This window comes from Peromyscus maniculatus, chromosome 21 (assembly GCF_049852395.1).
Source record: "Peromyscus maniculatus bairdii isolate BWxNUB_F1_BW_parent chromosome 21, HU_Pman_BW_mat_3.1, whole genome shotgun sequence".
Taxonomy (NCBI): domain Eukaryota; kingdom Metazoa; phylum Chordata; class Mammalia; order Rodentia; family Cricetidae; genus Peromyscus; species Peromyscus maniculatus.
The window spans coordinates 49,911,474-49,938,146 of record NC_134872.1 but is presented as its reverse complement, the minus strand read 5'-3'; the positions used below and the strand labels follow the sequence as shown (position 1 = coordinate 49,938,146).

The window sequence follows — 26,673 nt, the reverse complement described above, 5'->3', positions numbered from 1 at the left end:
AATAAATCAAGTCTCCAATGGGTGGAACAACTGAAACATTTTCCCAGCACTCCAGAAGCTGAGGCAGGAGGACACTGGCTGTGGAGATGACTCAGCAGTCAGGACCACTTGCTGCTCCTCCACAGAATCAAAAGGCAGAGGACCGAGTTCAGTTCCCAGCATCCATGTTGAGTGGCTCCTACCCACCTACACTCCAGCCCCAGAGGCACTCTGACGCCCTCTGTGACATCTCTAGATTCTCGGAAGCTGGAGTTCCAGGTGGCTGTCCGTCACCCACTGTGGGTACTGGGCACCAACAGAGCAGTGAGCACTTACTCCTGGGCCACCCTCCTGCCCTTTTCTTTCTTTCTTTGTTTCTATTTCCTAACTTAAAAAAAAAAAGTAAAGATTTATTTATCTTATGTATGAGTGCATGTACACCTTTATGCCAGAAGAGGGCATCAGATCCCACTAGAGATGGATGTGAGCCACCATGTGGTTGCTGGGAATTGAACTCAGGACCTCTGGAGGAGCAGTCAGTGCTCTTAACCGCTGAGCCATCTCTCCAGGCCCCTCTTCCCTAACTTTAATATTTTGAAGGCATTTTGTGTTTTCCCTTTTCAGTGTGGTATGAATTTTACTAGCTCGTGTGTGTGTGTGTGTGTGTGTGTGTGTGTGTGTGTGTGTGTGTGTGTTTTAATGTATATAGGTGGGGGATTTGTTTATTTGTTTTTGAGACAGGATCTTTCTACATAGTTCTCTTTGTCCTGGAACTCGCTATGCAGACCAGGCTGGCCTTGAACTCACAGAGATCCATCTTCCTCTGCCTTCTAAGTGCTGGGATCAAAGGTATGTACCACCACACTGGGCCTGTATATGATGTTTGCTTCTGTGTCTGTCTGTTTGCCATGTATGTACCAGGAAGGGCAACCAGTGATCTTCACACTGATCCATTTCTCTAGGCGCATCATCATCGTTTTGAGGCAGGGTCTCACTCTGTAACTGAGGTTGGCCTGCAAAACTCTGTGTAGTGGGGGCTGGAGAGATGGTTCCGTATTAAGAGCACTGGCTGCTCTTCCAGAGGACCCGAATTAAATTCCCAGCACCCACATGGCAGCTCATAACTACCTGTAACTCTAGTTCCAGGGGATCTGACACCCTCACACAGACATACATGCAGGCAAAACACAAATACATAAATAAATAATAAGTTGTTTTTTAAAAAACACTGTGTACCCTGGGCTGGCATGCAACTCATGGCAATCCTCCTTCCCAAGATGACCAGATTCTAAGTTCTGGGAAAATAAGCATGAGTCACTAAACCAAAATGAGACTGTTAATATTTGTAAATTTCCCAGATAAGCTTGAGAAAATAAATCATCTAGTCACTGGGTGAAGTCTATTCAGTCAAGCCGGTTAGAGGCAAGTCAAGCCTTACTAAAGACAGCAAACAGAGGTGGAGAGATGGCTCAGCAGTTAAAATCAGAGATGGCTCAGCAGTTAAAATCAGAGATGGCTCAGCAGTTAAAATCACACTCTGCTCTTGCAAAGGACCCAAAGTTCAGTTCCCAGCACCCACATCAGGTGGCTCCAGGGCATCTGACCCCTTTGACAACACGCGCACATACTCACATAGACACAGACACACAATTAAGAACAAAATAAAAGCAATACTGTGGGGCTGGAGAGGTGGCTCACTGGTAAAGAGCATGGCTGCTCTTTCAGTGGACATGGGTTCAATCCATACCACCCACAAGGGCCTCGGGACCATTTGTAATTCCAGTTCCAGGGGATCTGATGACAACCTCCTCTGGCCTCTCCGGGCACCAGGTTAGTACCTAGTGTGCTTACATACTATGTATGTGTGTGTTTTTAAAATGCAGCATGGCTAGTTATGGGGGTGCATGCTCCTGATCCCAGCAGGCAGAGGCAGGAGGATGAGAACTTCAAGGTCAGCCTCAGCTGTGTGTTTGAGGCCAACCTTAGCTACATAAGAAAGATCCTTGTGTGTGTGTGTGTGTGTGTGTGTGTGTGTGTGTGTGTGTGTGTGTGTGCGCGCGCGTGCGTGAGTGCGTGAGAGAGAGGGCGGGGGCAAGTGCATGCACGAAACCCCAGGTTCTATCCCAGTACTGCATAAACCGGCACAGTTGCGCAAGCCCGTAATCCCAGCACTCAGGAAGCAGAAATTCAAGATCGCCGTCTGCTGCTACATGGTGACTTCAAGGACAGCTTGGGCTACATGAGACTGTCTCAAAACAAGGCAGTGTTAGGAAACACACAGAACTGGGGCCTGCTTAGTCGGTGAAGCACTGTCTTGCAAACATGAGGACCTCAGTTAGGCCCCCAGAATCCACATAAGTGTGGAGCAAGGTTGTCTACTTAAAACCCCAGCACTGAGGAAGGGGAGACAAAGTTCCCTTTGTCTGGCCTGTCTGTCTAGCCTAACTGGTGAGCTCCTGGCCATGGGGAGATGCTATCTCAAAGGAAGTAGACAGTTTTCCTGAGGATGCATCTCAGGTTGTCCTTTGACCTCTGCATGCATGGCCACACAGGTGTACCACCCCGACATGAACACATACATGTGTACACATATACCCACTAAAAAGAAAAAAAGTGGGGGGAAACTGGTGTCACTACATTTTCTGTTATATTAAAAATACGTCTTAATTACTGGTGTAATCAAGAAAACTAACAACATATTTAGAAGACTTTAAAATTAGTGACTATGAATCCAGGTGTGCTGGCACGAATCTTTAATCCCGGAACTCAGGAGGCAGAAGCACGCAGATCTCTGTAAGTTTGAAGCCAGCGTGGTCTGCAGAGCTAGTTCTAGGACAGCTAGGGCTACATAGTGAGACCTTGTCTCAAATAACAAACAACAACTAGCGACTCTGGCTGGGTGTCCAGTTCTAGAATTGAGGAAGTAGATGCAGCATACAACGCCTGCCTGTGTACAGAGGAAGTCTGGGCTTCCCAAGACACTGTCTCCAGGAGAGAAAGGAAGGAGGAGGAGCCAGAGAGAGAAAGAAGGGAGGGAGAGAGCGAACACAAAACCCAGCCTGGAGTTTTCACAGGGAGAAGTCTTGTAGAAGGTCAAGGCTATAGGCAGGAAGGTCAGCCAGCAAGAAGGGAGAGGCTGAGTCCTTTCTAAGAGACAACAGGGTAGGAGCTAAAAGCTTAGCGCGGCACAGGCTTGTAATCCCAGCACTCAGAAGTGGAAGCTGGATGGTCAGAGTTCCAAACCAGCCTGGGCTACCTAGGGAATTGGAGGCCAGTGCAGTCTGCAGCAGTGAAGTCACGCCCTAAGCTACAGTCGTGGGTTCAAAGCTAGACTGAACTACACAGTGAGACCCTGTGGGGTCGGGGAGGGGGTGCTCCTGGGTTGGAGGGAGGCGGATACCGGTTCTAGGCAACTGTGGGCGCCAAGAGCAGCTGTCCAGCAGGCAGAGGGGTATGTGGTATGTGGAAGAGGCCTGGATTGACTTGGATGGAAGACCCGGGCCTCATCAAGCTGATAGCTGAAGTTATGGGCAAGAACAGAATTGCTAAGAGTGGTACGGTGACAGAAGGGACAGGATTTGTAACCTACCCCCTTCTCAAAACATAAATGGAAACCTTGCTAAGCTGCCCTTTTATCACACCATGACTGTCCTTCCCTGTTCCAAGGACCCCTATCCCAAAGGTGTGTGACTAACCAGGCCAAAATATCCGTCGTCCTGCCCTCTCCTACCTCTCAGACTTGACCTCTGGTGTTCCCAACCCCTTCAAGGGACAGAAAAAGGTACCTTGAATGGAGTTTATTCTGGAGCTGACTGGTCTGGGCAGGGACCAGATGGCACCACACACACAACCTACTTAAGGTTCTGCCTGCCACCCGTCTTGCCCCAAGCGCTGGTAATTCCTTCTCTGCACCCAGGTCTCAGCCGGCTGGGTTTCTGAGCCATGCGCTGTGTTCTGGGCCTGCCTGGCCTGCCTCTACTCAGCTATGGGACTGGGAGGGCTGCCCCAGTGATCCTGGGCGGCACAGATACATGTCAAGCATTTAAGCGTTCGCCTGGCATGCTGACTGAGAGTTCAGTATGCCAGGCCTGGGATCCCTGGGCACGTGGATGGATGTTTCTAGTGTTCCAGCAGGATGGAAGGTCAGCAATGCCTCCTTGTCTTTTTGTGCCTTTTCCTGAGAACTTTGCCGCCTGTATGGGGCAGCGGCGGGGGGGGGGGGGGAGTAGATGAGTAGAGGATTAAAGGACTTAGTACCTCACAGTTTACAGAAACTTTTTCATCCTTGAACCGGCTGCTTTCATGTTCTAGAGTAAAACAGGTATAGCAGGAAACAGTCCCAACCTGTAGCTATTGGGAGGGCCGTGAGACAGTGTTCCTAAGCGTTGGGCAGAGGGACAGGCCGCTGCTCCTTCAGGATCTCAGTGGCTTCCCAGGGGTTCCCCTCCCTGCTTCGCAGAGTGCCTGGTTCCAGGTGACCCGGACACAAGGTGCAGTGGGGTAGGCCGACAGTCTGACTTCCCCCATGCCCCCACAAACAGCCCACCTGTGGGAAGGTGCCCCCACGAAGGGACCTGTGACATCACCCACCTTTCTCAGCTCCAGCAGCCCCTCCCCCAGCCCCAGCATGCACCCTGCCCCCCACTGTCTTGATAACTAGCTGCTGACTGACTGCAGCAGGAAGTAAAACATTATACACAGCAGTGTAGTAATACACACTGGAAGAAGTAACTGGGCAAGTAAGGCTTGGTCCTCAGGCTTCCAGGTGTGGGGGTGGGGAGCAAGTAGCCTAGCTAGACCGCTCCGGGACACACAGACTCATCCTGGTTACCAGGGGACCTTGAGGTTCTAAGGCTCTTATCTTCTTACCCTGTACCGTCTCTGGACAGATGGCTGTAATTGCCTTAGTAAGTCATTGCTGGTAGTGCCATTCTCCGGTGAGGAACCAGAGCCAGAGGATGAGAAGATTGTGCGGCTTTGAATAGCTGGGGCCCAAGACAGATACTCTATGGATGTGAGTTCAAGCCAACTGGCCCTGCCCCCAGAAAAAGCCAAGGAAGAGGTTGCTGCTGTCTGGGGCAGAGGCCTTCACGGGGGCCCTGCTGATCCAGACTTAGCACTTCCCCACAGCTTGGAGCCAGAAAGCAGCTGGTTATCTGGAGGGCACTCAGGACTGTCACAGCGATAGAGGACACACCTTGAAAACACACAGGGGGCCCTAGTAGACTGCTAGGCTCTTAGATCTGGCTAGGACACAGAGCCAATGATGGGTTAAGGGGACCAGGACTCTGCCCACCCCCACCCTAGGACACAGATGGTCCCCAGAGACCTACACAGACTCTGCCAGCCTGGCCTTGGCACCAGATCTTCTGGCCAGCTTTCTGAAGTCACCCTTCCTGTGTGTCTGCACTGGTCACACAGCACAGCTCTTTAGTGGCCCTGCATGTCTCCGCTCACATCCATTTTGATTTGCTATCAACTTTTTTTTTTTTTTTTTTTTTGAGACAGGGTTTCTCTGTGTAGCTTTGCACCTTTCCTGGATCTCGCTTTGTAGACCAGGCTGGCCTGGAACTCACAAAGGTCTGCCTGCCTCTGCCTCCCAAGTGCTGGGATTAAAGGCGTGCGCTACCACCACCCGGCTTTAATTCTAAGAAATTAGTTTTTTAGGACTGGGGGTCCCTGTCACTCCACTTTCTCTTTATCCCCATTTCCACGTTTCCTTTCTGTACCTAACTCAGCTTTTTGTTCTTTTTTTTTCCGAGGCTGGGTTCCTGTGTAGCTCTGATTGTCCAAGAACTCTGTAGACCAGGCTGACCTCGAACTTGGAGATCCACCTGCCTCTACCTCCCGAGTGCTGGGATTAAAGGCATGCACCATGACCAACCGGCTAAACTATTTTATTTTATTTTATTTTATTTTATTTTATTTTATTTAAGGTAGAATTTATCAGCCTTCTCATATAAACAGCAAAAAACCAAACAGGTCCCTGCAGTCTGCTCAACTGCAGTAGATTATGACCACAAGTGGGCGCACTGAAGTCATCGCCACCTTGGCCGGCACAGTCGAGGACCATTTGTGTGGCAGTGGCAGCCACCCAGGAGGGCAGAAGCTGAATAGACTGCTTTGCACAGAAGTCAGGAAGTGGTGTCCAGCACTGTGGCAGGAAGGATACCTGGCAGACCCTTGATCAACTCGCCCTCCCTCATAGAAAGCAGAAGTAACCAGCAGCGAGTCCTGATGCGCTTACCCAGCCACCCCGCCACCAGCCAGCATGTGGTCAGAAGCCGTTACTGTAGCTACTCAGGGAGAAGACTGCATCAGAAGACTTTGGGGAAGAGATCATATCCCAGCCATTTTCTTCAACACTGATTCAGGTACAGAAAACAGTAAAGTGACCGAATCATACATGTTGACCGCTTCAGGTCAGTGCTGGGGGCAAGGGCATGGGCAATAAACACCACCACATAGCTGGGTGGGGCAGGTGTCACACAGTCTCGAGCTAAAGAAGGGGATACCTTCTTCAGAGAACCCCCAGGAGCCAGGCACTGCCCTCTCAGCTCAAAAAGGCAAAACCTGAGTAAAATGCAAACCCTAACCCCCAACCAGGTCAGCCCCGTGGCTGGTAGAGTCTGAAAGAAGACAGGTCACATTACACCACATCCCGGGGTGCAGATGGGGAAGAAAACTGCACCAGCTGACGGTGGCTGGTCAAACATCAGGGAACTTTCACACGTAGGTCCGTGTTCCAGGGAGAAGACCAGTAATTGCCGCACAGAAGTCCCCTTGTAGTGATGCCATGCCTACAATCCTAGCCCTCGGGAGGCTAGAGCAGGATAGCCACGAGTCTGAGGCTAGCCATGGAAACATGCCAGGCCAGCAAGGAATGCGTAACAAGAACGGTCTTGGTGAATCCTGAACACTCTTCTGAGAAGCTGAGACCTCCTCCTCCAGCAAAAACAAGGCGTTACCCTCTCCCCCTACGCTAGCGTCTTGTGGCCACACTGCGGTGGACTGGAGGAAATCCAGGAGCTAGCCTGCGGGCAGGAGAAAAGAGGGTTTGGGAAGAAATGCAGGTTCCCTGGGTGCCGCTGGTGCTGCCAGTGCTGAGGAAGCTGAACCCCCACCCCCACACCCGCCCAAGTTTCAGGCAAGGAGGAGGTCGGGGAGCTAAGGGAAGGCAGAAGAGACTTCAGCCTGCAGTTTCAGCTGGCCTCATAGCAGGGAACAGGCAGTCTGAACCAGAGCAAAGGGAGGCCATTTCTACCAGCTCAGCATACGCTGTTTTGATATACTAGTCATGGACTTCAGTGCCCAGTACAATGACACATTTAACCCCCAACCCACCAAGCTTGACCTTATTAAGAATTGAAAACAGGGGGCTGGAGAGATGGCTCAGTGGTTAAGAGCCCTGGCTGTTCTTCCCAGTTCAATTCCCAGCACCACATAGTGGCTCACAACCATCTCTAGTGGGATCTGATGCTCTCTTCTGGCATATAGGTGTACATGCAGACAGAGCATTCATATACATAAATAAATCTTTAAAAAAAAAATTGAAATCAAAGCCTGGAGTGGTGGCATAAGCCTTTAATCCCAGCACTTGGGAGGCAGAGGCAGGTGGATCTCTGTGAGTTCAAATCTAGCCTGGTCTACAGAGTGAGTTCCAGGACAGCCAGGGCTACACAGAGAAACCCTGTCTGGAGGGGGGAGGGGGGTTGCAAATGAGTGAAGCCCAAAGGGTGGTGGTACAGGCCTTTAACAGCAGCAGAGGCAGGGGGGTATCTGTATTAGAGGCCAGCCTGGTTTGCAAAGTTCCAGGACAGCCAGGGTTATACAGAGAAACCCTGTCGAGAGAGAGAGAGAGAGAGAGAGAGAGAGAGAGAGAGAGAGAGAGAGAGAGAGAGAGAGAGAGAAAGGAAAGAAACACATCACTTCTACCCATGGAGGCCTGAAACCTTTGTTTAAATCAATGTTCTCAACCTGTGGGTCATGACCCCTTTGGAGATCAAATGACCCTTTCACAGGGATTGCCTAAGACCACTGGAAAACACAAATGTTTACATTATGATTCATAATAGAAGCAAAACTACAGTTATGAAGTAGGAATGAAAATAATTGTATGGTTGGGGGTCAGCACACCATGAGGAACTGTATTAAAGGGTCGCAGCATTAGGGAGGTTGAGAAGCACTGGTCTAAACGAAATTTCCGTGAAAAAGGAAGTCCCAAAGGTAGGGACAACTCTAGTTATCAGCAGTCAAGGACCAGCAAGCAAACAGCCTGGGCCGGGAGGCCGAAGCTCCTGCAGGTCTGGGAGAAGCCAGAGCCACCTCCCAGGGCTGGGTCTGAGGGTGCTTGTGGCCAGAGGTCTTCTCTCGTCCACTCACACAGGCAATCCTCAGCTCACTACCAGTGGTAATGTCCCCTCCACCGAGGCAATCTCACATCCCATACCAAGCCACCCTCCCTTAGACCACAGTGCGGCTGGAAAAAGGGAAGGTCCAACTCCAACATGAAGACACATAGGTCCCTTGTTCTCCAGGAAGTCTGGCAGCCTGGCTTTGGTGTCAGGGCCTGGAGCCAAGGTAAGGGAGAACTCAGGCCTCAGCCTTTTCCTGCCCAGGGATGTGGGAGTATGGCCAGAAGCTGGGGGTGGTGCTGGCCAGTTTGGCAGAGTTCATTCCAGGGGCTGAGGACAGCATTTGTGGGGGAGGGGAGGGTGACAGTGAAGACAGAGAGACCTAAAGCTGCCTCCATTTCCGGTGTTTTGAAATAAGAAAGAGGGGCTGGGATGTGGCTCAGTTAGCAGAGTGCTTGCCCAGCATGCACAAAGCCCTGGATTCGGTCCCTGGATTCAGGACATGGTGAGGTACAGGCCTGCAATACTAGCACTTAAGAGGTGAAGGCAGGAAGAACAGCTCAAGGTCATCCTTGGGGACATATGGGATGCGAGGTCAGCTTGAGCTGCATCTTGTCTCAAGAAAAAGTGAGCAGAAAAGGAAGACTTAGTCTCTCTAGATCTGGGCCACAGTCTGGCTGTCCTGGCTCCAGGCCTGTCCCTTCTCTGTGACCCCAGCAGGGGGCGCTGCAGCCTCGGAGGCTAAAGAGCTCCTACCCTCCCGGTATCCCCAGGCCCAGCCTTGGGGCGTGCTCAAGCCCTAGACTCCCAGCCTTGGGTCCTGCTCAAGCCCTAGACTCAGGCTGACGGCCCTCCCCTCCTCAGTCCCTAGACGCAGGCTGCTGGCCTTGGGAGGACACAGGGAGCTGAGAAGGAAAAAAACAAAACAAAACGTTTATTTAACCGCAGGGCCTCGGAAGGCTCCTGGTTTCTGTCAGTATAAAAAGGCAGTAAAACGACAAGGAACGGGGACAAGAACAGGCGTACAAGAAAGGAGGGAGAAGGATCATCAGCAGATCACGTGATCCACAGCCAGCCTTCCCCCTCCACCCATCCTCGTGATAGGCAGATAGCGCTCTCTCAGCCTAGGAGCCCTGTGTGCTTGGTTTAAGCAGGGACAGTCAGAGCTATCTTTATGAGATTGTGCTCCCTTGCCATTCTGACCCCTCAATCTCAAGTCCATCCGAGGAGGCTCCCTCCCTGGGGCCTGGACATCTGGGCCCAGCACAGGCCAGAAGAAAGGCAGGGTTAGCTAGAAGAGCAAACCTCTGGACCCCTGCTCATCCCAGGCAGGGGGGAAATGAGCAGGAAGCAGGCAGGCAGTGCAGTCAGTCTGTCTCCATGATATCACACAAGTGCCCTTAACAAGAAGGACAAAACAGCTCCCAGAGCCAGGCCCAGACAAAGAAAGAAGGACATGATGTTTCCCGCGGTCTCCGCCTCAGCTGGTTTGACTTTCCTGAAAGGAAGGCAGGGTGATCTTAGGAGAGGCCAAGCTCAGCCCTGCCGCCTCCCCCACGCATACCATCCTTAATCCCCAATCCCAGCCCACTTCTTGGGGAAATGTGTCTTGGGGCTGTTCTCCACCTCTCCCAAACTCAGCACGAGCACACTTGGGAGCCCTTACCTCCACTGTCCCTCACAACCCCCAAGCTGGGCATTCTGCCACAGCCAGCTCCTTGCAGCTTTAAGACGAAGGACTATTGCCATCTCCCTCCACTGAGGAACATCCCCGGAACTCTTAATTAAATCCTGCCCGATGTCACCAAATTCCTTCCTGGCCCGACTCACTTGGGCCCGAAGCACATGCAGAGGCTGGCAAGGTAGCCGTTGGAGAAGGCAAAGGCAGCCATGAAGACGATGAACCAGGCGTCGTGTTTAAAGACCGCAGGCAGGTAGTAGTGCTTTTTCACGTTGCATAGCAACAGCAGAGGAATAAACACGATCCTGGCGACCACCAAAACCGGCAACCAGCAGCTGTCCTTATCGGGCTGCAAGAAACAGGCAACGCTTCAGCCCATAGCATACTCACTGTCTACTCAGGGCCTAGAGACTTGCTAAAACCTCTAGGCCAGGTTACCGTTAGGGGTGCTGATTGCCAGAGGTACAGTAGAGCCCATGGGATACTGATGATTTCCCCCTTTCCTTTTTTTTTTTTTTTTTAAAACAAGTTCTCACTTATTCCAGGCTGGCCTCAAGCTCACTGTGTAGCCAAGAATAACCTTGATCCTCCTGTTTCTAGCTCCCAAGCGTTGGGATTTCAGGCATGCACTACCATACTTGACTTATGAGGTATTCTGGCAAGCAGTCTTATCAACTGAGCAATACCCCCAGTCCTAAAGACTGGAATGTATCTTTTGATTGCAGAGATACGTGTGCATGCGTATCTGGTTACACGTCTAAGAACCGTACATGTGGGCTGGAGAGATGGCTCAGCAATTAAGGGTGAATGCTGCTCTTGCAGAGGACCAGTGTTCAGCTCCCAGCACCCACATCAAGCAGCTTACAAACCCCTGTAACTCCAGCTCCAAAGGATCGACACCCTCTTCTGGCCTCTGTGGTACCTGCACTCACATTCACACACCCCCTCCCCACATTCAGTCTTAGCTGGACCATGGTGGCACATGCACTTGGGAAGCAGATGGATGTTTGAGGACAACTTGATCTACAATAGCAAGTTCAAGGGCAACCAGGGCTACCTAATGAGACCCTGTCTCAAAAAAAAAAAAAAAAAAAAAAAAAAAAAAAAAAAAAAAAAAAAAGTAATAATAGTAATTTACAAGTCTAAAAATAAAAAAGGAATTATACACGTAATTACACATAGTTACATGTAGATTTGAAAGAGACCGTTCCCTTCCCACTGTGTTTTTTCCCTTCTTGAGGGGTTACAGATGGAACCCAGGGGTCACGCCCGGAAGGCAAGCCTTCTTCTGCCATAGAGCCACACTCCCAGCCCCACCACTGTACTTTCCTGGGGCCCCTCTTGGCCTCAGTTGGACACTTGGATCCTGTGGGTCCCACAGCCCATCCTCTACTTACCCACATGCAAATGGCTGTGAGGCTCCGGCCCAGCCAGTCAAAGACATTGAAATTCAAGAAACAAGCCACAGGAATGAAGTAGCTATCTGGAAGAGAAAAGAGACAATGAGACACAACGCCTGGCCCTCTCTGGGCCTCGGCCTCCTCACTGTACAACAGAGATGTTTCCAGCCAATGGAAGGGCGGACAGGCCGGTGAAGATCCAGCAGGGCCGGAGGGTCCCCAGGTTGCCCATGCTCCACCCTTGGTCCCGCCCTTGACTCTGGCTGAATCTGTCCCGGGGAAGCCGGGGCCCTTACTCCAGGCACTGGTGCCAGCAATGCTGGATTTCACCTCAGCTGTCACAGCAGGGAACAGCCCAATGGTGACCGTGAAGATGAAGCAGACAGACAGAGCCAGGACTGAGATCTGGGGAGAGAAAAGAGACTCATTCAGGTTGTCATGCCGGATGTGCAGTACAAAAGACCCAACAGCTGGACAGTGGTGGCCTTTAATCCCAGCACTCAGGAGGCAGAAGCAGATGATCTCTGAGTTCAAGACCAGCATGGTCTGCTACAGAGTGAGTTCCAGGACAGCCAGGGACACACAGTGAAACCCTGTCTCGAACCCTGCCCCCCAAAAAAGATCAAAGAATTCCCAAAACACATACAGAGAGAGAGAGAGAGAGAGAGAGAGAGAGAGAGAGAGAGAGAGAGAGAGAGAGAGAGAGAGAAAAGGAGAAAGCTCAATCTTAGGTCAGAAAGGGAGGTAGTGTACAGATGGACACAGCAGAAGGAGAGGAAGGGGTGAGTCAGGGAGGGCGGGACACCCCAACCTCACATACACTCTTAAGTATGGCCTTGATAGAGTGTTTTTTGCTGATGGGTGGAGAGCTGGGAGCTGGTACCCCAGATTCCTCTCTTCCTCCTCTTGGTTCCTCTCCTGTTGGGTGAGAGGTTATAGAAGGATCTTTAACTTTTGGGGAGGACAGAGCAATTGGAAAGTTGAGCTGGAGGTAGACACCTTCCTTAACTGGTTGGTCCACAGTTATACCCTAACACCCCATAGACCTAGATGCCCTTGACTCAAGTCCCTGGGGGCTACCCTTCCCCAAGGAGCTCACGCTACTCTGTTTTCTCTGAAACTGCTATCTCAGAACAAATGCCTGAGACGTTCAGGGTAATCCAAGTTCTCCTATTTTCCTTATTGAGACAAGATTTTGTGTAGCTCTGACTGGCCTTGAACTCACTGTATAGCCAAGGATGACCTTTAATTTCTGATCCTCCTGCCTCTACTTCCCAAATGTGGGGGTTACATGTGCACCACCTTGGCCGGTGCAGGAATCAGCTCGGGGCTTTGTGCAAACACTAACCAACTGAGCAAAACTCCAAGTCCCCTAGGGTCACCATGTCACCCTCACCTCACTCATGGTCACTCTGTCCTCCTTTGACTCAAAGCTGCCAGTTAACCCAATGCACCCTCGCCCCCCACCCCATGCCACCCACCAGACTCCCTTTAGTAATTAAGACCTTTACTGATAAGATCCAACTTGGTCTCCTGCTCAGAGGGCCCCTCAAGGTTGAGCTGCAGGTAATAGCGATAGAATTCCTGTTCAGCAAGGGAGATGGGGAAGCAGAGTCAGAGGCATCTCCAGAACTCCAGCTTGCCATGTTTTCAGCTTCAGGACACCCCCGCTTTGAAACCCTGGGCCCTCCCACACCCCCCGAAGCCAGCTTCCTCCACTTGCTTACCAGCCGAGGCAGAGCCAGGTAACACACTATGGCCAAAATGACAACAGCACAGGCCGTGATGAAGTACCCAAAGGCACTTTCTGACAGCTCGGAGCCACCTGGGGCGGACAGTGGACACGCTCAGACACACTCGTCTCTCTAAATCATCCTGCCCTGCCTCCCCACAACCGGCCACTGGGGGCAGTACGACTCACTGGCGATGGCACAGATCATGGCCACGGAGGTGAAGAAGCCAGCCAGGCCTTGGCCACTCATGATGGGGGCTGTGTAGTTGGCGGGCAGCACGCCAGCCAGACCAAAGAGGCTGGCTTGCAAAATGGCACCAAATGCTGAGGAACAGTATGGGCAGCATGTCAGCAGGGAGCCTTAACCCCAACTGCCCATCTGGGCCCCAACTCCCAACCCAGGCCCAGAGCTGCCCGCGCTCTGTCCCTCAATTACAATTAATGAGCACGATCTTGATCATGGTGATGATGAAGAAGGACAGAGCACTCATCTCCACCTTCACCAAGACGGCAGTGATCAGGAACACCAGCAGGATAGCCACCAGGCTGCCCAGGACCCGAACAGACTGAGGGATCCTGTCAGAGAGGCGGGGCGGGAGTCAGCAGGGACTGAGTGGAGGGCAGCCCGGGGCGCCCGGGATGGGGAGGCCTACCTCTGATGCAGGAAAGAGTTGAGGCAGGTGAAGAGCAGCAGGGGCAACATGGCACACAAGGTCATGACGTTGTTGAAGATGGCACTGAGAGAACTCCGCTCTGGCAAGGACACCGTGGGGGCAGGTGAGACCTCCGTGTCCTCGCTCGATCTGTCAGTGACTGAGGATGTATTTTGGGACAGGTCCAGGCGGTTTGTGAAATACTGTGGAGTTTTCAAAGGTTGAATGTTTGGAACCTCTGTTCCCCTGTGCCCAGAGGCACAGAATCAGGCCTTGAAAGCCTGGGGGTCACGTCCTCTGGAACCCAGTGCCTTCCCTGTCCCCAGCCTCACCAGAGTTGCTGTCATGAAAAAATTCCAGGGGATCAATGTTCCCAGGCCCAGCACGAAGAAGATAAGCCATACTGCCTTATACCTGGGTAGGAAAGAGGCAAAGTAACCCACCAGGCCACCTTCTCTCCCTCCCCAGCTTCCCAGCTGTCCTAGCTGTGTGTGTCCATGTGTGGTGATGTGTGGGTCCTAAGGTACAGAGCAGGATGTAAGATGGGTCAAGGGCGAAGGCCCTCGGCACAGTTCTGGATGACGTGGGTGACAGAGCCTTTGTTCTCAAGTCCCAGAAGGCCTTCAGGCTGGGAAGCAGTGTGACCCACACGTTCAGCCATGGCTTTGGAACTTTGCTAAAGCGCTGGGTGGGTAGACAAAAGAGTGAACACAAGCCTCTCCCACCGCACCACATAGGCTAGAAGTAATTAGGCTGTCTAAGCGGGAACTCAGTAGTTCCCTGAAGGCCTCCGAGGTCAAGAAACACCCAGACCATTCTGGATCCAGTGGGACAGATGGTCTGGGTGCCTGAGGGGGCTGGGAAGTATGGAGCTATAGATTTTTTTTCCTCAACTAACCAGACAGAACCAGTTTTGTAGGCCAAACTACCAAGGGCAGGGCAGGTAGATTAAGGCCTATGGATGTCATATGGTCCTGAGCATGAGGGAACAGTGCCAGTGACTCTGGATAGTCCTTGTCTATAAAGTTAGCAACCCTGGTCCCTCCCCTTAGCCAGCACCCAGGTGCTTCAGCGATGGTGTCGAAGAGGCCTAACACAGAGAGAGAGACAGGGCTGGCCAGGGAAACAGGAGCTTAGCTCTTTGCAAACCTTAAACGGGACTGCCAGATAGGCAGGTCCGAGCCATGACCACCACAGCCCTCAAACTTTCCCCTTGAGATCAAGATGTTCAAGGCATGGCCCAGAGGTTCAGAGGAAGGCAAAATTCCAAGGGAAGGCTACACAGGACAGGAGGACAGAGGGGGGAGGGGCCAGGCAGCTGGTAATAAAGTGGGTGGAATGTCAAGGGGCTGGGCCGGGGCACCAGGCAGCCAGGGAAGGAAAGGAGGCAGAAAGCTTGGACCCACACTTACAATCCCCACCTGCCCCCTGGAAAACAGTCACAGAAGGCTGACACTCTCGCCAGATGTTACAGAGGTGGGGAAATGGCCCGAGAAAGATGAAACTAATCTTCCAGTCAGAATGGGCCTAGTTACATAGCCTTTGGCCCAGGAGGGAAATGGTGGGCAGAGGAGCTGGGAGGGGTTCAGAGACCCAAAGGACAAATCAGGCATCTGGAAGGAGAGGCAGCTTCATCAACTCTCACAAGCCTCGGCCTGCCTGAGAACATGACCAGAACCTCTTCTATCATAACACACATTCCGGACCCTAACTAGCTTGAGGAAGTTCACAGGCTCCAGAGACCGAGGCTAGAAGGGTCAGGCCAAAGAGGAGGGTGGGCTGAGGTCATTCAAGGCAGAGGCCCCAGGGCATCCCCCAGGGACAGGGCAGTTCTGCCAGATGTGTTCTGGAATGAGGGAGGCAGCCAAGTGTCTCCCCACAGCCGTGGGAGGAGCCAGAAGCTGCAGGGCAACAGTGGACGCAGGGACACAATCCAGCAGGGGACTGCTGCCCACCTAGCCCTGCAGGCACACTAGACGGCTCTCGGCCAAGGTACGCACGTTCCCCACCCCACCCAGATGTAGACCTGACTCAGAACCACCGGCCCGGGAGCCATAAGATAACTTCAAGTCCCAAATATTACACCTACCCCAACCCCTTCCCTAGAGATCCATTCCCTAGATTCCCAGCCCGGTTCCCCTCCCAGTGCCCTCCCCAGTACCTGTCCTGAGGCTGGTGACTGGTTGTCATGGTTCCAGTGTTCTCGGCTGTGCCTGGCTGGCAGCTCCCTCCCTCTGGCTCTTGCTAGGGGTAAAGGAATATTGAAGCCCTGTCTGGCTCAGCTTCCACACTGCCCTGGGCCCTTCTCGGACTCTTGAGGGTAGGGCTGGGCACACAGAGCAGGCAAGGGAAAGTCCCCTAGGAGCCTCGGCAGGCTCGGGACCACTCGACCCGGCCCCCTCTGGCCTTTGGCCCCAGTAAACCAGCTCTGTCGTCTCTCTGCCAGACTGGGCCGCACCTGGCTGCCGGCCTGGCCGCTGCCACCGCTATTTTTATCCAGCAGCAGAAGCAGTTTGGAAGCTTGGAAACCGAAGAGTGGGGATCAGGAGAGGAGGATGCATGATCCAGAGACGGGGAGAGAGTCAGAGAAGACAGGAAAGAGGTGGAAGGTCAGGGGCAGTGATGACAGTGGACAGAGAGAGAGGGACGAGGGGAGGGAGGCCGAGCGGAGGGGGAACGCAAGGAGAGAAAGTGTGGAACAGCAAACAGATCTGCCGGAACTCAGGTCGCCCAGGGCCTGCTGGATGTCTGCATTCTCACTCTCCAGGGCCCACCCATCCACCCAATCAAGGCTCTGGTGGGGAGGGCCTTCCCGTTCTGTTCCCTAGAGGAACCGGGACACCAGGCTGTGCTGGTAGCATCTAAGTCTTTCTTTCCAAGCACTGCCCAGGGGCTTCCTGAGTTCTCGACCAGTTTTCCAAGAATATATCTCATAATGACGGGAGGGGACGTAGCCTTCTCCACAGCCTAGCATGCTCCTGACTTCGACCCCAGGGCCATCGGATCCCTGCTCAGTTCCTTTCTCAGGCCCAGGCCACTATCCTCTGCTCCTTTCTGACAGTGGCCTTGAAGGGAAAATTGGAAAAGCGGCACCCAGGCCCTAACAGGATGTTCCCAAGCTCCTAGCCACCCCCTCAACATCCCTCCCCATGCCCCACTCACACAGGGGAGACACCCCAGCACCAGCAGGCCAAACAGTCCTGCTGCTGCAGGGAAGCAGGACCAGAATATAGACAACACACACACACACACACACACCCCCACGTGGAGCCAGCTCAGACGGCCATTTCTTGCCTAGGGCAGGCTGCTCCTACCCATGCTCCATCACTCACCGGATTCCTGAAGTCGACGTTGGCAGAAGGGTTGGAGCCAAAGGCACCTGGGTGCTCCCTAGGAGGGGGTCCTAGCTCAGGCTCAGGCAGAAGGCTGGGTCCTGGGTGAGGGTCCAGAGTGAAAGAGGTGGCAAAGGCTTATCAGGAGAGAACCCCTCAGGCCTCCAGGGGCCCCATTCAGCACAGTCGCATTAGCTAAGTTGCTGCAGAAGTTGGAGGCACCAGCGAAGCTGGGAGAGATAAGGGCCACCCTGCAGCTGGGAGGTAAGACAGCAGAAGACTCAGCAGGGGAGCTAAGCGTGTGGCAGCCAGGTCAGCTCTCAGGTGCAGCCAGAACTCCAGGCCCCGCCCACCCAGACAAAGAGTCACAGCTGATCGATCACCCCAGGCCTTGCAATGGCTTTTCTACCCTTCTATTGGTAAAGCCCAGACTGCCCAAAGATCTTCTCGGTCCTGGGCAGCAAACCCACACACCTCCTAATGGAGGCAGAAGACTCCTTCCAATTTCCTGAAGGTCTCTGTGTGTCAGCCAGGCACCCCTCTAGGCACTAGGGACAGAGTGGTAAACAATACTATTACTATTTTTTTTCTCTAGGACTAGAGGGCTCTGCTGCGGCCGGAGGGAACCTGAGGACTCAGGTTTCTATCAGATAGTAGGGGAGGGACCCCCATCACACACAGTCAGTCCTCAGCACAGCACTCCACCTCTCCCATACACCAGCAGAGTGAACGTAGCCTCAAGCCAGCCAGACGGACGTTAACACTCTTCCTTCAGAAAACTGGCCTAGGCTTGGAGGAGTATTTATTTCTGGACACACACACACACACACACACACACACACACACACACACACCTCCTTTGCAGCAACCCTCATCCCACTCCTGGCCACTAGTTAAAGCCCTGGGCAGCCCTTGGGTCCAGCCCACATCCTAACATTCCATTCACTATCCAGGTGCTTTGTTTTTGTCTGTCCAGCCATCTGATAGCAGTTCAGGGATTCTGGTGTCATTTCCGCCATGCCTTGACCTGTAGAGATGGAGCCCTGAAAGCAACCACCAATCCGAGGCCTTCTGTGTCCCAGGGTCCCAACACCTCTCACGATGTATCTGTTTCTCCATGAAGCTTGTGCTACGTTGGAGTCTCTAGTTGCAATATGCAGATACCTCCTCTTTCAGCGGCCCAGAAACTAGTACCAGACAGTTTCTACTAAACAGGGCCAACTGAGGTTCAGAGAGGCTGCGTCACTTGACGGAAGCTGCAGAACTAGCGAGTGGGGGGCCAGCATTAATACTCAATGTGCAGATTATTCTAGATTTCTTCTGGGTGGGGGAGGAGAAATTAAAACGGCTTCCCAGCTAGCCCCGTAGACTTCGATGAGGCGTATTCTGATCCAGTTAAAGGGTTAAAACAAGTTGGGCGATTCAGGTCATTCTCAGCCCCACATTACATCCGTCTCAGGTTGAAGGCAACACACAGCCATCCCATGACACATACATTATTGCATGCAAAGGTCACACAGGACAAGACGAACAGCATGGGTGGGGGTTAATCAAGAAGAGGGGGCTGACTATCCGCACCAGGTTGGAAAGGGGGCCCCGAGTCGGGTGACTAAGCCTCCATCCACCCGGAGCCTGGGTGTGCGCTTGTCTTCACTCTCCGTGTTGAGTAAATGAGGACGCGCCCAGGAAAGGGAGGCCAAGGACAGTTTAGCGGGTAAAGGAGCAGCACCCCCGCCTTCATTTGAATACCCAAATCCCCATCCTCCTGCCTCGGGGCAGAAGCCACGCAGCCTCTCTCCGGTTCAGACAGGAGCGATGACATTGAACCGCTCACTTGCCGACCCTCAGATGAGGTCAGTATAGCGACAGTGGCTTTCAGGCCCAGAAGCCAGGCTGCCCTGGACCCCGCTCCCCCGGGGTCCCCACCGAAGGACCACCCCCCAACCCAGAGCCAGGCCCATGCGCGCCACGTGCTGCGCTGCTCCGCACGCGCCGCGTGGGGGCCACACCCCGAGTCCCCGTCGCGGCCGAGGAGCTGGCAGGCCAGGCCTTCCTTCCCCTCGTGGCAGGCCGGACACGCCACTCTCTGCCCCGGAGTCCCCGGCACGCCCGACCCGGGCCCCACGAGCACCTGCTGGAGAAGGACACCTCCCGCGCCGAAATCTGCGCGCCCGCACCGCGCTTCCCGCGCCCGCCCGAGCGCTTTCAAACTCGCCCTCTGCTGGGCCCGCCCCGGGCCCGTGCGGGCCACCTCCTCCGGCGACAGCCGCCGCCCTGGCCCCGCCCCCGGTGCCCCGCCGCCCCCCTCAGCAGTTCTGGGCTCCCAGCCCCGGGGACCCAGCGCCTCGGGCCGCCGGGGCGGCTTGCTTCGGGGGCGAGCACGGCTTGGGACCCTTCCCAACCGTCACTCGTCCACGCAAACCGGGGAGGGGGCTCGGTCCCACACTGGGTACCCCTAGTGTACACGAACCCGGGAGGGCCTCGGTCCCACACTGGGTACCCCCCCTAGTGTACGGAAACCTGGGAGTGGGCTCAGTCCCACACTGGGCACCCCTAGTGTACGCCAGCCTGGGAGGGGGCTCAGTCCCACACTGGGTACCCTAGTCTACGCCAGCCTGGGAGGGCCTAGGTCCCACACTGGGTACCCTAGTGTACACGAACCTGGGAGTGGGCTCAGTCCCACACTGGGTACCCCTAGTGTACACGAACCTGGGAGTGGGCTCAGTCCCACACTGGGTACCCTAGTCTACGCCAGCCTGGGAGGGGGCTCAGTCCCACACTGGGTACCCCTAGTGTACGCGAACCTGGGAGTGGGCTCAGTCCCACACTGGGTACCCTAGTGTACGGGAACACGGGAGGGGCTCAGTCCCACACTGGGTACCCTAGTGTACGGGAACACGGGAGGGGGCTCAGTCCCACACTGGGTACCCCTAGTGTACACGAACCTGGGAGGGGCTCAGTCCCACACTGGGTACCCCTAGTCTACGCCAGCCTGGGAGGGCCTAGGTCCCACACTGGGTACCCTAGTGTACGCCAGCCTGGGAGGGGGCTCGGCCCCGCACCCCTAACTTCCGCTCCTACACATTCCACGGCGGGACTCGTGCACAGACAGGCCCTGTGCTCGCACAGGCCCAGACGCCCCCACAGCCACGCTCCACCTCAGGTGTTCCGTTATCCCTCCCCGAACCCCGCCCACGCCATCATTTACACCGTTTTCCTTTTAGCACCCCCTCACACACGCCCTCCCAACGCAGCCTTCTTCCTTCCCATCCCTCCTTTTCCCTTGAGAAGACTTTCCGCCCCTGCCCTGGTGGGATACCTCAGACTTAATGGTTCTGGAACCCGGATGCAGGGGTGTGTTCTGTTTTCTCTCCACCCTTCACAGGCAGGCGCGCACACACCGCAAACAGCATTTCCCCCACCCCCGCCCCCCACCCACTTTGCCCTGAAGGCTATTTGTTTAGGGGACAGTCCTGAGGTCTCTAGGAAAACTGAAGCACAGCTGGAGACCGGAGAAGGGGGAGCCAGGAAAGGCCTCACATCCTGCACATCCCTTTGTCCTAGCCGGCATCCTAGGCATGCCGTCTCCCTGCCCCAACCCAAGATGATAACCGTTAGGGCTAGAAGCCTTGCTGAGCCACATGACACCCCTGTCCTCCGATGGCTGGGGTGTCGGGGGGGGGGGCGGCGGGGGAGGCCATCACGTGCCTCTGGGGGCCCGCAAGGATTCATTATTCCTTCTTTCCTGTTGGCAGCAAGGAGGGAAGGATTCATTCTCGGTCCCTACAGAGGCTGGGGAGGGTCCTGAGGAGAGATCATTCCATCCAGGCGGCCTGCCTCACCTACCTTCCCAAGGAACCTGTCCCCCCGAGAAGCCATTGGAACTAATTAACAATTACCAGCACTAAACACTGCAGGGAAAAGGTGCAGTCTTTCTCTCTAGAGAAAGACTGGGCCCTGAGGAGGTGGCCGACTCCACTGAGGATGGTGGACTCTCCCCAGCTACCCTGGTGGGGTGTATCCAGCCTTGCAGGGATGACACATCTCCCCATGAGCACCAAGTAAACAGGGCAGGAAGTCGGGCTTGGGTGGTATTTTTCTGGGCACTATCCCGTGGCTTGAGAGCAGCCTCATGTCTGTCCACAACCCCAGACTCCTGCCCTCTGTTTATCCGGTCTCTGTCTTCCTTGGTCCTGCGCCGCACACCCACTTTCCCTTTCCGGCCAAGTATCTGGCACATCTGTCAGAGAGATCCAGTAGGCATGGCCAGGCTGGGGGCCAGGGGCCTGCCCTTGTGTACAAAGGGGGCTGGAAGTGAAAGGAGAGCCGTGGTGAGGGTCCTGGCCAGACGGACGAGGGCTGGTTCCTCTCCTCACGCCCACAGGGACCTGGCCATCTATGCAGATGGCCACGGCCAGGCCTGTTGTTGTTGGAGAAGAGCCCATCTGGCAGGCTCCTTTGCCTGGGTTCCATCCAGCACCCACACCCCAGGCAGCCTGAGCCAGTCACTGGTGCCAGGGCCCTCTGCTGGACAGCCCCAGGAAGCCAGCTCTCACAGGCCTGGGTCTCCACAGGTTCTGAGGCACCGTCGTCCTCACGTCATGGTTCTCTCCCCTCGGCCCCTAAGGTTGGGTTAGGAGGGCTTTGCCCACCTGCCCTGATGTGTCCTGTTCACCACCCCAGTTGGGGCTGTGGCTGGCTGGACGCTTCTCCCCCTCCCCCTTTAGAAGGTAGCTTGGCTTCATACCACACTCCCAGCCCTCTCTCCCCAGGCCTGTGTTCTCTCAGCTGTTAGCAACAGTGTTGGCATCGGCCTGTCACAAGGGGGTTGTCACAAGCTACATCGCAAGTTCTCTGTTTGCGATTACATCTCCGTGGCCTCGTGGCAGAAAAGGAACTGGGGGAGGCCCAGAGAAACACTTGCCCAGCCTGCTCAATGTAAGGGCACACGGAAAAGATTCAACGATGATGGAGAGGAATTTTAAGGCGATGTGGTTTTGTTGTTTTGTTTTGTGATGCTGGGGAGAGGTCAAGTTCAGGACCTGAAACACGCTAGTGACATGCTCTGCCACTGGGCTAGCTCCTCAGCCCTAATGCCACTGTTAATAAATAAATAAATAAATAAATAAATAAATAGTTTAGTGGGAAAAGTCCATGACGAATACAATATCAAACTGCAGTGTGTGGAGGCCAGAGAACCTCAGGCTGCTGTTCCCCAGGGACCATCCACACTGTTTTTTTTTTTTTTTTTTGGTTTTTTCGAGACAGGGTTTCTCTGTGTAGCTTTGCGCCTTTCCTGGGACTCACTTGGTAGTCCAGGCTGGCCTCGAATTCACAGAGATCCGCCTGCCTCTGCCTCCCGAGTGCTGGGATTAAAGGCGTGTGCCACCACCGCCCGGCTTTTGGTTCTTTTTTTTTTTTTTTTTTTTTTTTTTTTTTTTGGTTTTTCGAGACAGGGTTTCTCTGCGTAGTTTTGCGCCTTTCCTGGAGCTCACTTGGTAGCCCAGGCTGGCCTCGAACTCACAGCGATCCGCCTGGCTCTGCCTCCCGAGTGCTGGGATTAAAGGCGTGCGCCACCACCGCCCGGCCTGGTTCTTTTTTTTTTAAGAGTTTGCATTTGTGTGTGTACACCACCTGGGTGCCAGTGCGTTCGGAGGCCTGAGGGCTTTGGATCTCTGGGAACTGGAGGTACGGTGTGAGGCACCTGATATGGGTGCTGGGAACTAAAGCCAGGTCCTCTACAGGGACAGTAACTCCTTAACCGCCGGGCTATTTCTCCAGCCTCTGTGTGTTTTGTTTTTTTAGACAGGATCTCACTAAGTAGCTCTGGCTGGCCTGGAACTCTTTGCAGTGCTGTGTGCCACCAGCCGGGCCCACCTTGTTTTTTGATACAGGATTTCTAACCATCGGTCCCCTGCCTTCCCTCCCCGGTGTCAGGGTTCCAAGTGGCATCACAGCTTTGAAAGAACATTGTTTTCTTTTAACTTAGGTTCTGAGAATTGAACTAACTGAGCAAGTCTCCCCATGCCCCAAATCAAAGTCTCAAATAAAGACAGAGGTGTACACAGAGTGGACACTAGGTCAGGGTTCAAGAAGTTCCTTTGCTCTGAGCCTGGGCCGCTAGCCAAATTCTCAGATGTATCTCCTAACCCTCTGGCTTGGCAGGTAGGCAGGGGACAATTTTAAGTGGTCCGGAGCTCAATCATCTAATTGTGGGCCTACAGATTCCCGGGGGGGGGGGGGGGGGGGGGGCGGAGTCGACACCGACGGAACCGCGGTGCAGACCGGGTTGGCTCCCCTCCACCCGGGCCCGGCCACTACGCACCTGCTGAGACCAGGGCACCCGCATCCGGACGGGGTGGGGGCGGGGGCGGGGCCGGGGCAGAACGAAGGTCCCCAGGCCCTGGGGACCGCAGCCTCCTCCCGACCTCCTCACCTCGGGGTGGGGGCAGCTGCCAAGGCCGGAACTGGCCGGTCTCTGGCTGGAGAGGAGCCGCCACCGACTTGAGCCGGACAGCCTCCGCTCCGCCGGCCCCGCCCCGTGCTAATCGAGGTGTGGAGATCCGACGACACCAGGTGGCCCGGAGGAGGTCCAGTGGGAGGGGCCGCGGGGTTGAGAAGGGACGAGTTAGGGAAGGTGGGACTGCCTTTAATCCGCTTGTCCCCACAGGTCGCGCGTGCTCTAGTTTCTGAGGACTCTGTAGGAAGCAGCTGGGCCCCAGGAGGAGGGAAAAGCTGGGCGGCAGGGCCTGGGAGGTAAGGTGGGAGCGGGGAGTTGCTGATCAGCTCAGACAACGCTCCTTGCCCAGCCTCAAGTTTCTAAAGGAACCTGTAGGGGAATCCCCAACTTGATTGGGGATCGCGACAGAGGCCTGTATTCCACACTGTACCCCCTTTAACTTACAGCCCAAGACATTCCTAGAAGGACTACTGTGTGGGAATCATAATCGAATTATCCAGGGGATCTTACTACACAATGCTCACCCACGCATGCATACACACACACACACACACACACACACACACACACACACACACACACACACACCACACAGAGGTTCTCAGGGCCTCTACCGGGGAGCGAGAAATAAAGTCAGTTTTTAAACTTATTATTTTATGTGTACGGGTGTTTTGCCTGGGTGTGTGTCTGTGCACCAGGTCCGTGTCCTTGGAGGCCAGAAGAGACTGTGGAACTAGGGTTATAGAGAGTTGTGAGGGGCCACGTGGTTGCTGGGAATTGAACCCAGGTCCTCTGGAAGAGCAGCAGCCAGTGCTCTCAACTGCTGAGTCCTCTCTCCAGCCCTATGATGTGAAATTTTTAGGTGACTTCCTATTTCTTGGAGGGTGGTGTGACCTCGGTCAAAGGCATGCACGCCCCTACCTCCCTTCCCACCGCCCACTGGCCCACCTCCCTTTTCCCAGCACCTCTAGCTGAGCTGTCTCCAAAGCTTGCTCCTATCAACTTTCCTTCCCTGCCAGCCCGCTAGCCTTCCTGTAAGGCAGATCTAAGCCACTCCTGGGCCTCCGTGGGAGGATCTGAACGAAGTCAGCTACAGGCAACTTGTAGCTTGTGAAGACCGAGAGACAGATGGAACAAGTTCTCCAGAGGAAGTCTTGCCAGTGGCTTCCCTCCCTCTCCCTCCCGGCCTCTCACAGATAAACCGTGGTCGAAAGGCACGAGCAGGGATGGGGAGACTTTCAGAAGCACCCCAGTCATCCAGCACCGGGCTGGAGATGGAGCTCAAACGGTAGAGTGCTTGCCTAGCATGCAAAGTTCTGGGTTCGGTCCCCAGTGCCACACAAGCTGGACTTGGATGTGGGTGTGTACCTGTAATGAGGTAAGGCAGGAGTTTAAGATCATCCTCGGCGGTCTGAGGCCTGCCTGGTAGACACAAAATCCAATCTCACAAACAACAGCAACATAATCCACCATTGTTTATTGGCCCGGGCTGCACGCTGAGCTCTGTCTCGAAAGGGAGCCAAGGTCCTATTATTTTAAGGTAAATTTTAAGTCTGGAAGACTGGACAGTTTGGATTTAAATACCACCTCTTAGCTCAGTTGTCTTTTGTCTCAGTTTAACCTTGTCTCTTAACTGACCTTGAAGCCCTCATTTGCAGCTCTACCCTGGAGGCCAGAGGTCATTGGCGGAGCTTCGGAGAGGAGGAAAGAACACCGTATCTGTGGTCTGCTGGATCCTAGGGAAGTGGGAGCTTTCCGATCGGTCGGTCTTCTCCCACCAGGCCTTCTGCGGTCAGTGCAGATGCCTGGACTAGCCCACTCCACAAAGTACTTTGATGGACATTGCTGCTTCCACGACCCACGGCCTCACTTCTGGGGGCCCAGTCTCTCCTTCCTCTGGGAGTGGTCCACTCTGGAGGTCTCTCTAGCATCCGGTGGCTGTTGCTGGCTGAGGACAAACAGCAGACAGCCCAGCAAAGCCTCTCTCATGTCTTGGGAGCTCAGTCGACGGGCCAGTCGGCGCAGCAGCGGCAGGAGGTGCTGGCGGGCCAGGTGGGCAATGGGCAGCAACAGGCGGGACAGCAGCGATCGGAGCAGCATCGGCAGAAGCGGAGCGGGCATGGCAGAGCCTGGACCTGCGAAGGGAACCCAGGCTCCAGACTCCACCCACCTCACCTGGCAAAGCCCACGGGTGGACCAGAGTCCTCCCTTCTGCTTACACCTCTGGTTCCCTAGCGCCCCCCGCCACCTCCACTGACTCGTGGGTTAGGTTTGCTCCGGTGAAGCCTTTCTCCTACAGACAGCTGGCTCAGGGGGTTCAGTCACTGTTAGCCCAGATGGGAACTGGGCCCAGGAGTGGGGGGAGCTGAGGCTCCAGACTGCTGTTCTGGCCTCCGCTGGCACCACAGCTGCCCAGTACCCACTTCCTTTAATTCCTCTCCCCCTCCGCACACTCTGACCCGAGGCCTGCACTCCATTGCCCTCCCATCTACCACCTCGAACCAGTCAGTGGCGGCTCTCACCAGTCAGAACTGCTGCTCGGAGTCGATTTCAAGACGCCTTTGCCTGCTGTGGCTGTGCATGCGGCATCACTGGAGAGCACAAGGTAGCCCCACCCCCTCAGCCTCCACCCAGCTCAGCTCACTTGGGTGTGGAGGGGTACAGTGCGGCAACAGCTGTGTGCTGGCACCTGGCGCATGGAGCCCAGCTGCTCCCTCTTCCAGTCTGAGGAGGAGGAGGAAGGAACACAGGCAGGCATGTCCCCTCGGGAGGACAGACCTCAGAGGTGGACCGTGTGACCTGAAGCATGCGGACTCTTCTGGGCTCCAGTCACTTCGTTGTGTTGCCTCTGGAAGTGGAGGAAGAACTGGAGGAATCAGAGAAGAGGACGGCATGTGGTTGATGACTGAGATGCAGTAAAGCTGTGTGCAGACACATTTCCTAACCCCGGTCTATGCTACTCCAGCGGCTAAGCCAGCCAGGGCCTGCAGGGTCTCTGATAGGCCGTCTTTGGGGGCAGAGGATGGGACACACAGCTTCTGTCACAGCTGAGCACAGTTCCATACAGCTGGGTGGCATGCCC

At 54.6% G+C, this 26,673-nt stretch overlaps 2 protein-coding genes across 16 annotated transcripts; both read right to left on the bottom strand.

Annotated features, from left to right (window-relative positions):
• Positions 1-9,249: 9,249 nt before the first annotated feature.
• Slc29a1 (solute carrier family 29 member 1 (Augustine blood group)) lies at positions 9,250-23,658 on the bottom strand. Of its 15 annotated transcripts, none has more exons than XM_076557783.1 (15): positions 23,457-23,658; positions 17,606-17,679; positions 17,132-17,232; positions 15,961-16,043; positions 14,132-14,213; positions 13,800-14,002; positions 13,583-13,722; positions 13,336-13,470; positions 13,142-13,239; positions 12,926-12,998; positions 12,235-12,332; positions 11,711-11,819; positions 11,412-11,497; positions 10,164-10,363; positions 9,250-9,831 (listed from the first exon to the last, which is right to left on the bottom strand). In XM_076557783.1, exons 4-15 carry the CDS (start codon positions 15,987-15,989, stop codon positions 9,720-9,722), a joined length of 1,365 nt encoding a protein of 454 aa, XP_076413898.1. In that variant the 5' UTR covers positions 15,990-16,043; positions 17,132-17,232; positions 17,606-17,679; positions 23,457-23,658; the 3' UTR covers positions 9,250-9,719. The 15 variants fall into 15 exon arrangements, with proteins under 15 accessions (XP_076413898.1, XP_076413893.1, XP_006985036.3 ...); XM_076557778.1 differs by having other exon boundaries at positions 12,920-12,998; positions 23,568-23,647; XM_006984974.4 differs by lacking the exon at positions 23,457-23,658 and adding an exon at positions 19,263-19,413 and having other exon boundaries at positions 12,920-12,998.
• Positions 23,659-25,313: 1,655 nt separating this feature from the next.
• Positions 25,314-26,221, bottom strand: Mymx (myomixer, myoblast fusion factor). The gene is made up of 2 exons (XM_042266289.2): positions 26,114-26,221; positions 25,314-25,726 (listed from the first exon to the last, which is right to left on the bottom strand). The coding sequence occupies exon 2, from the start codon at positions 25,710-25,712 to the stop codon at positions 25,458-25,460; it is 255 nt and encodes an 84-aa protein (XP_042122223.2). The 5' UTR covers positions 25,713-25,726; positions 26,114-26,221; the 3' UTR covers positions 25,314-25,457.
• Positions 26,222-26,673: the final 452 nt, after the last annotated feature.

Bases quoted from the DNA above. Each gene is read 5' to 3' on its own strand.
- Slc29a1 (XM_076557778.1), bottom strand. From the start codon at position 15,989: ATGACAACCAGTCACCAGCCTCAGGACAG. The intron at 14,214-15,960 runs GTACTGGGGAGG...TTTCCTACCCAG, and splicing joins AGTCACCAGCCTCAGGACAG to GTATAAGGCAGTATGGCTTA. The intron at 13,723-13,799 runs GTAGGCCTCCCC...CCTCTCTGACAG, and splicing joins AACTCTTTCCTGCATCAGAG to GATCCCTCAGTCTGTTCGGG.
- Mymx (XM_042266289.2), bottom strand. From the start codon at position 25,712: ATGCCCGCTCCGCTTCTGCCGATGCTGCTCCGATCGCTGCTGTCCCGC.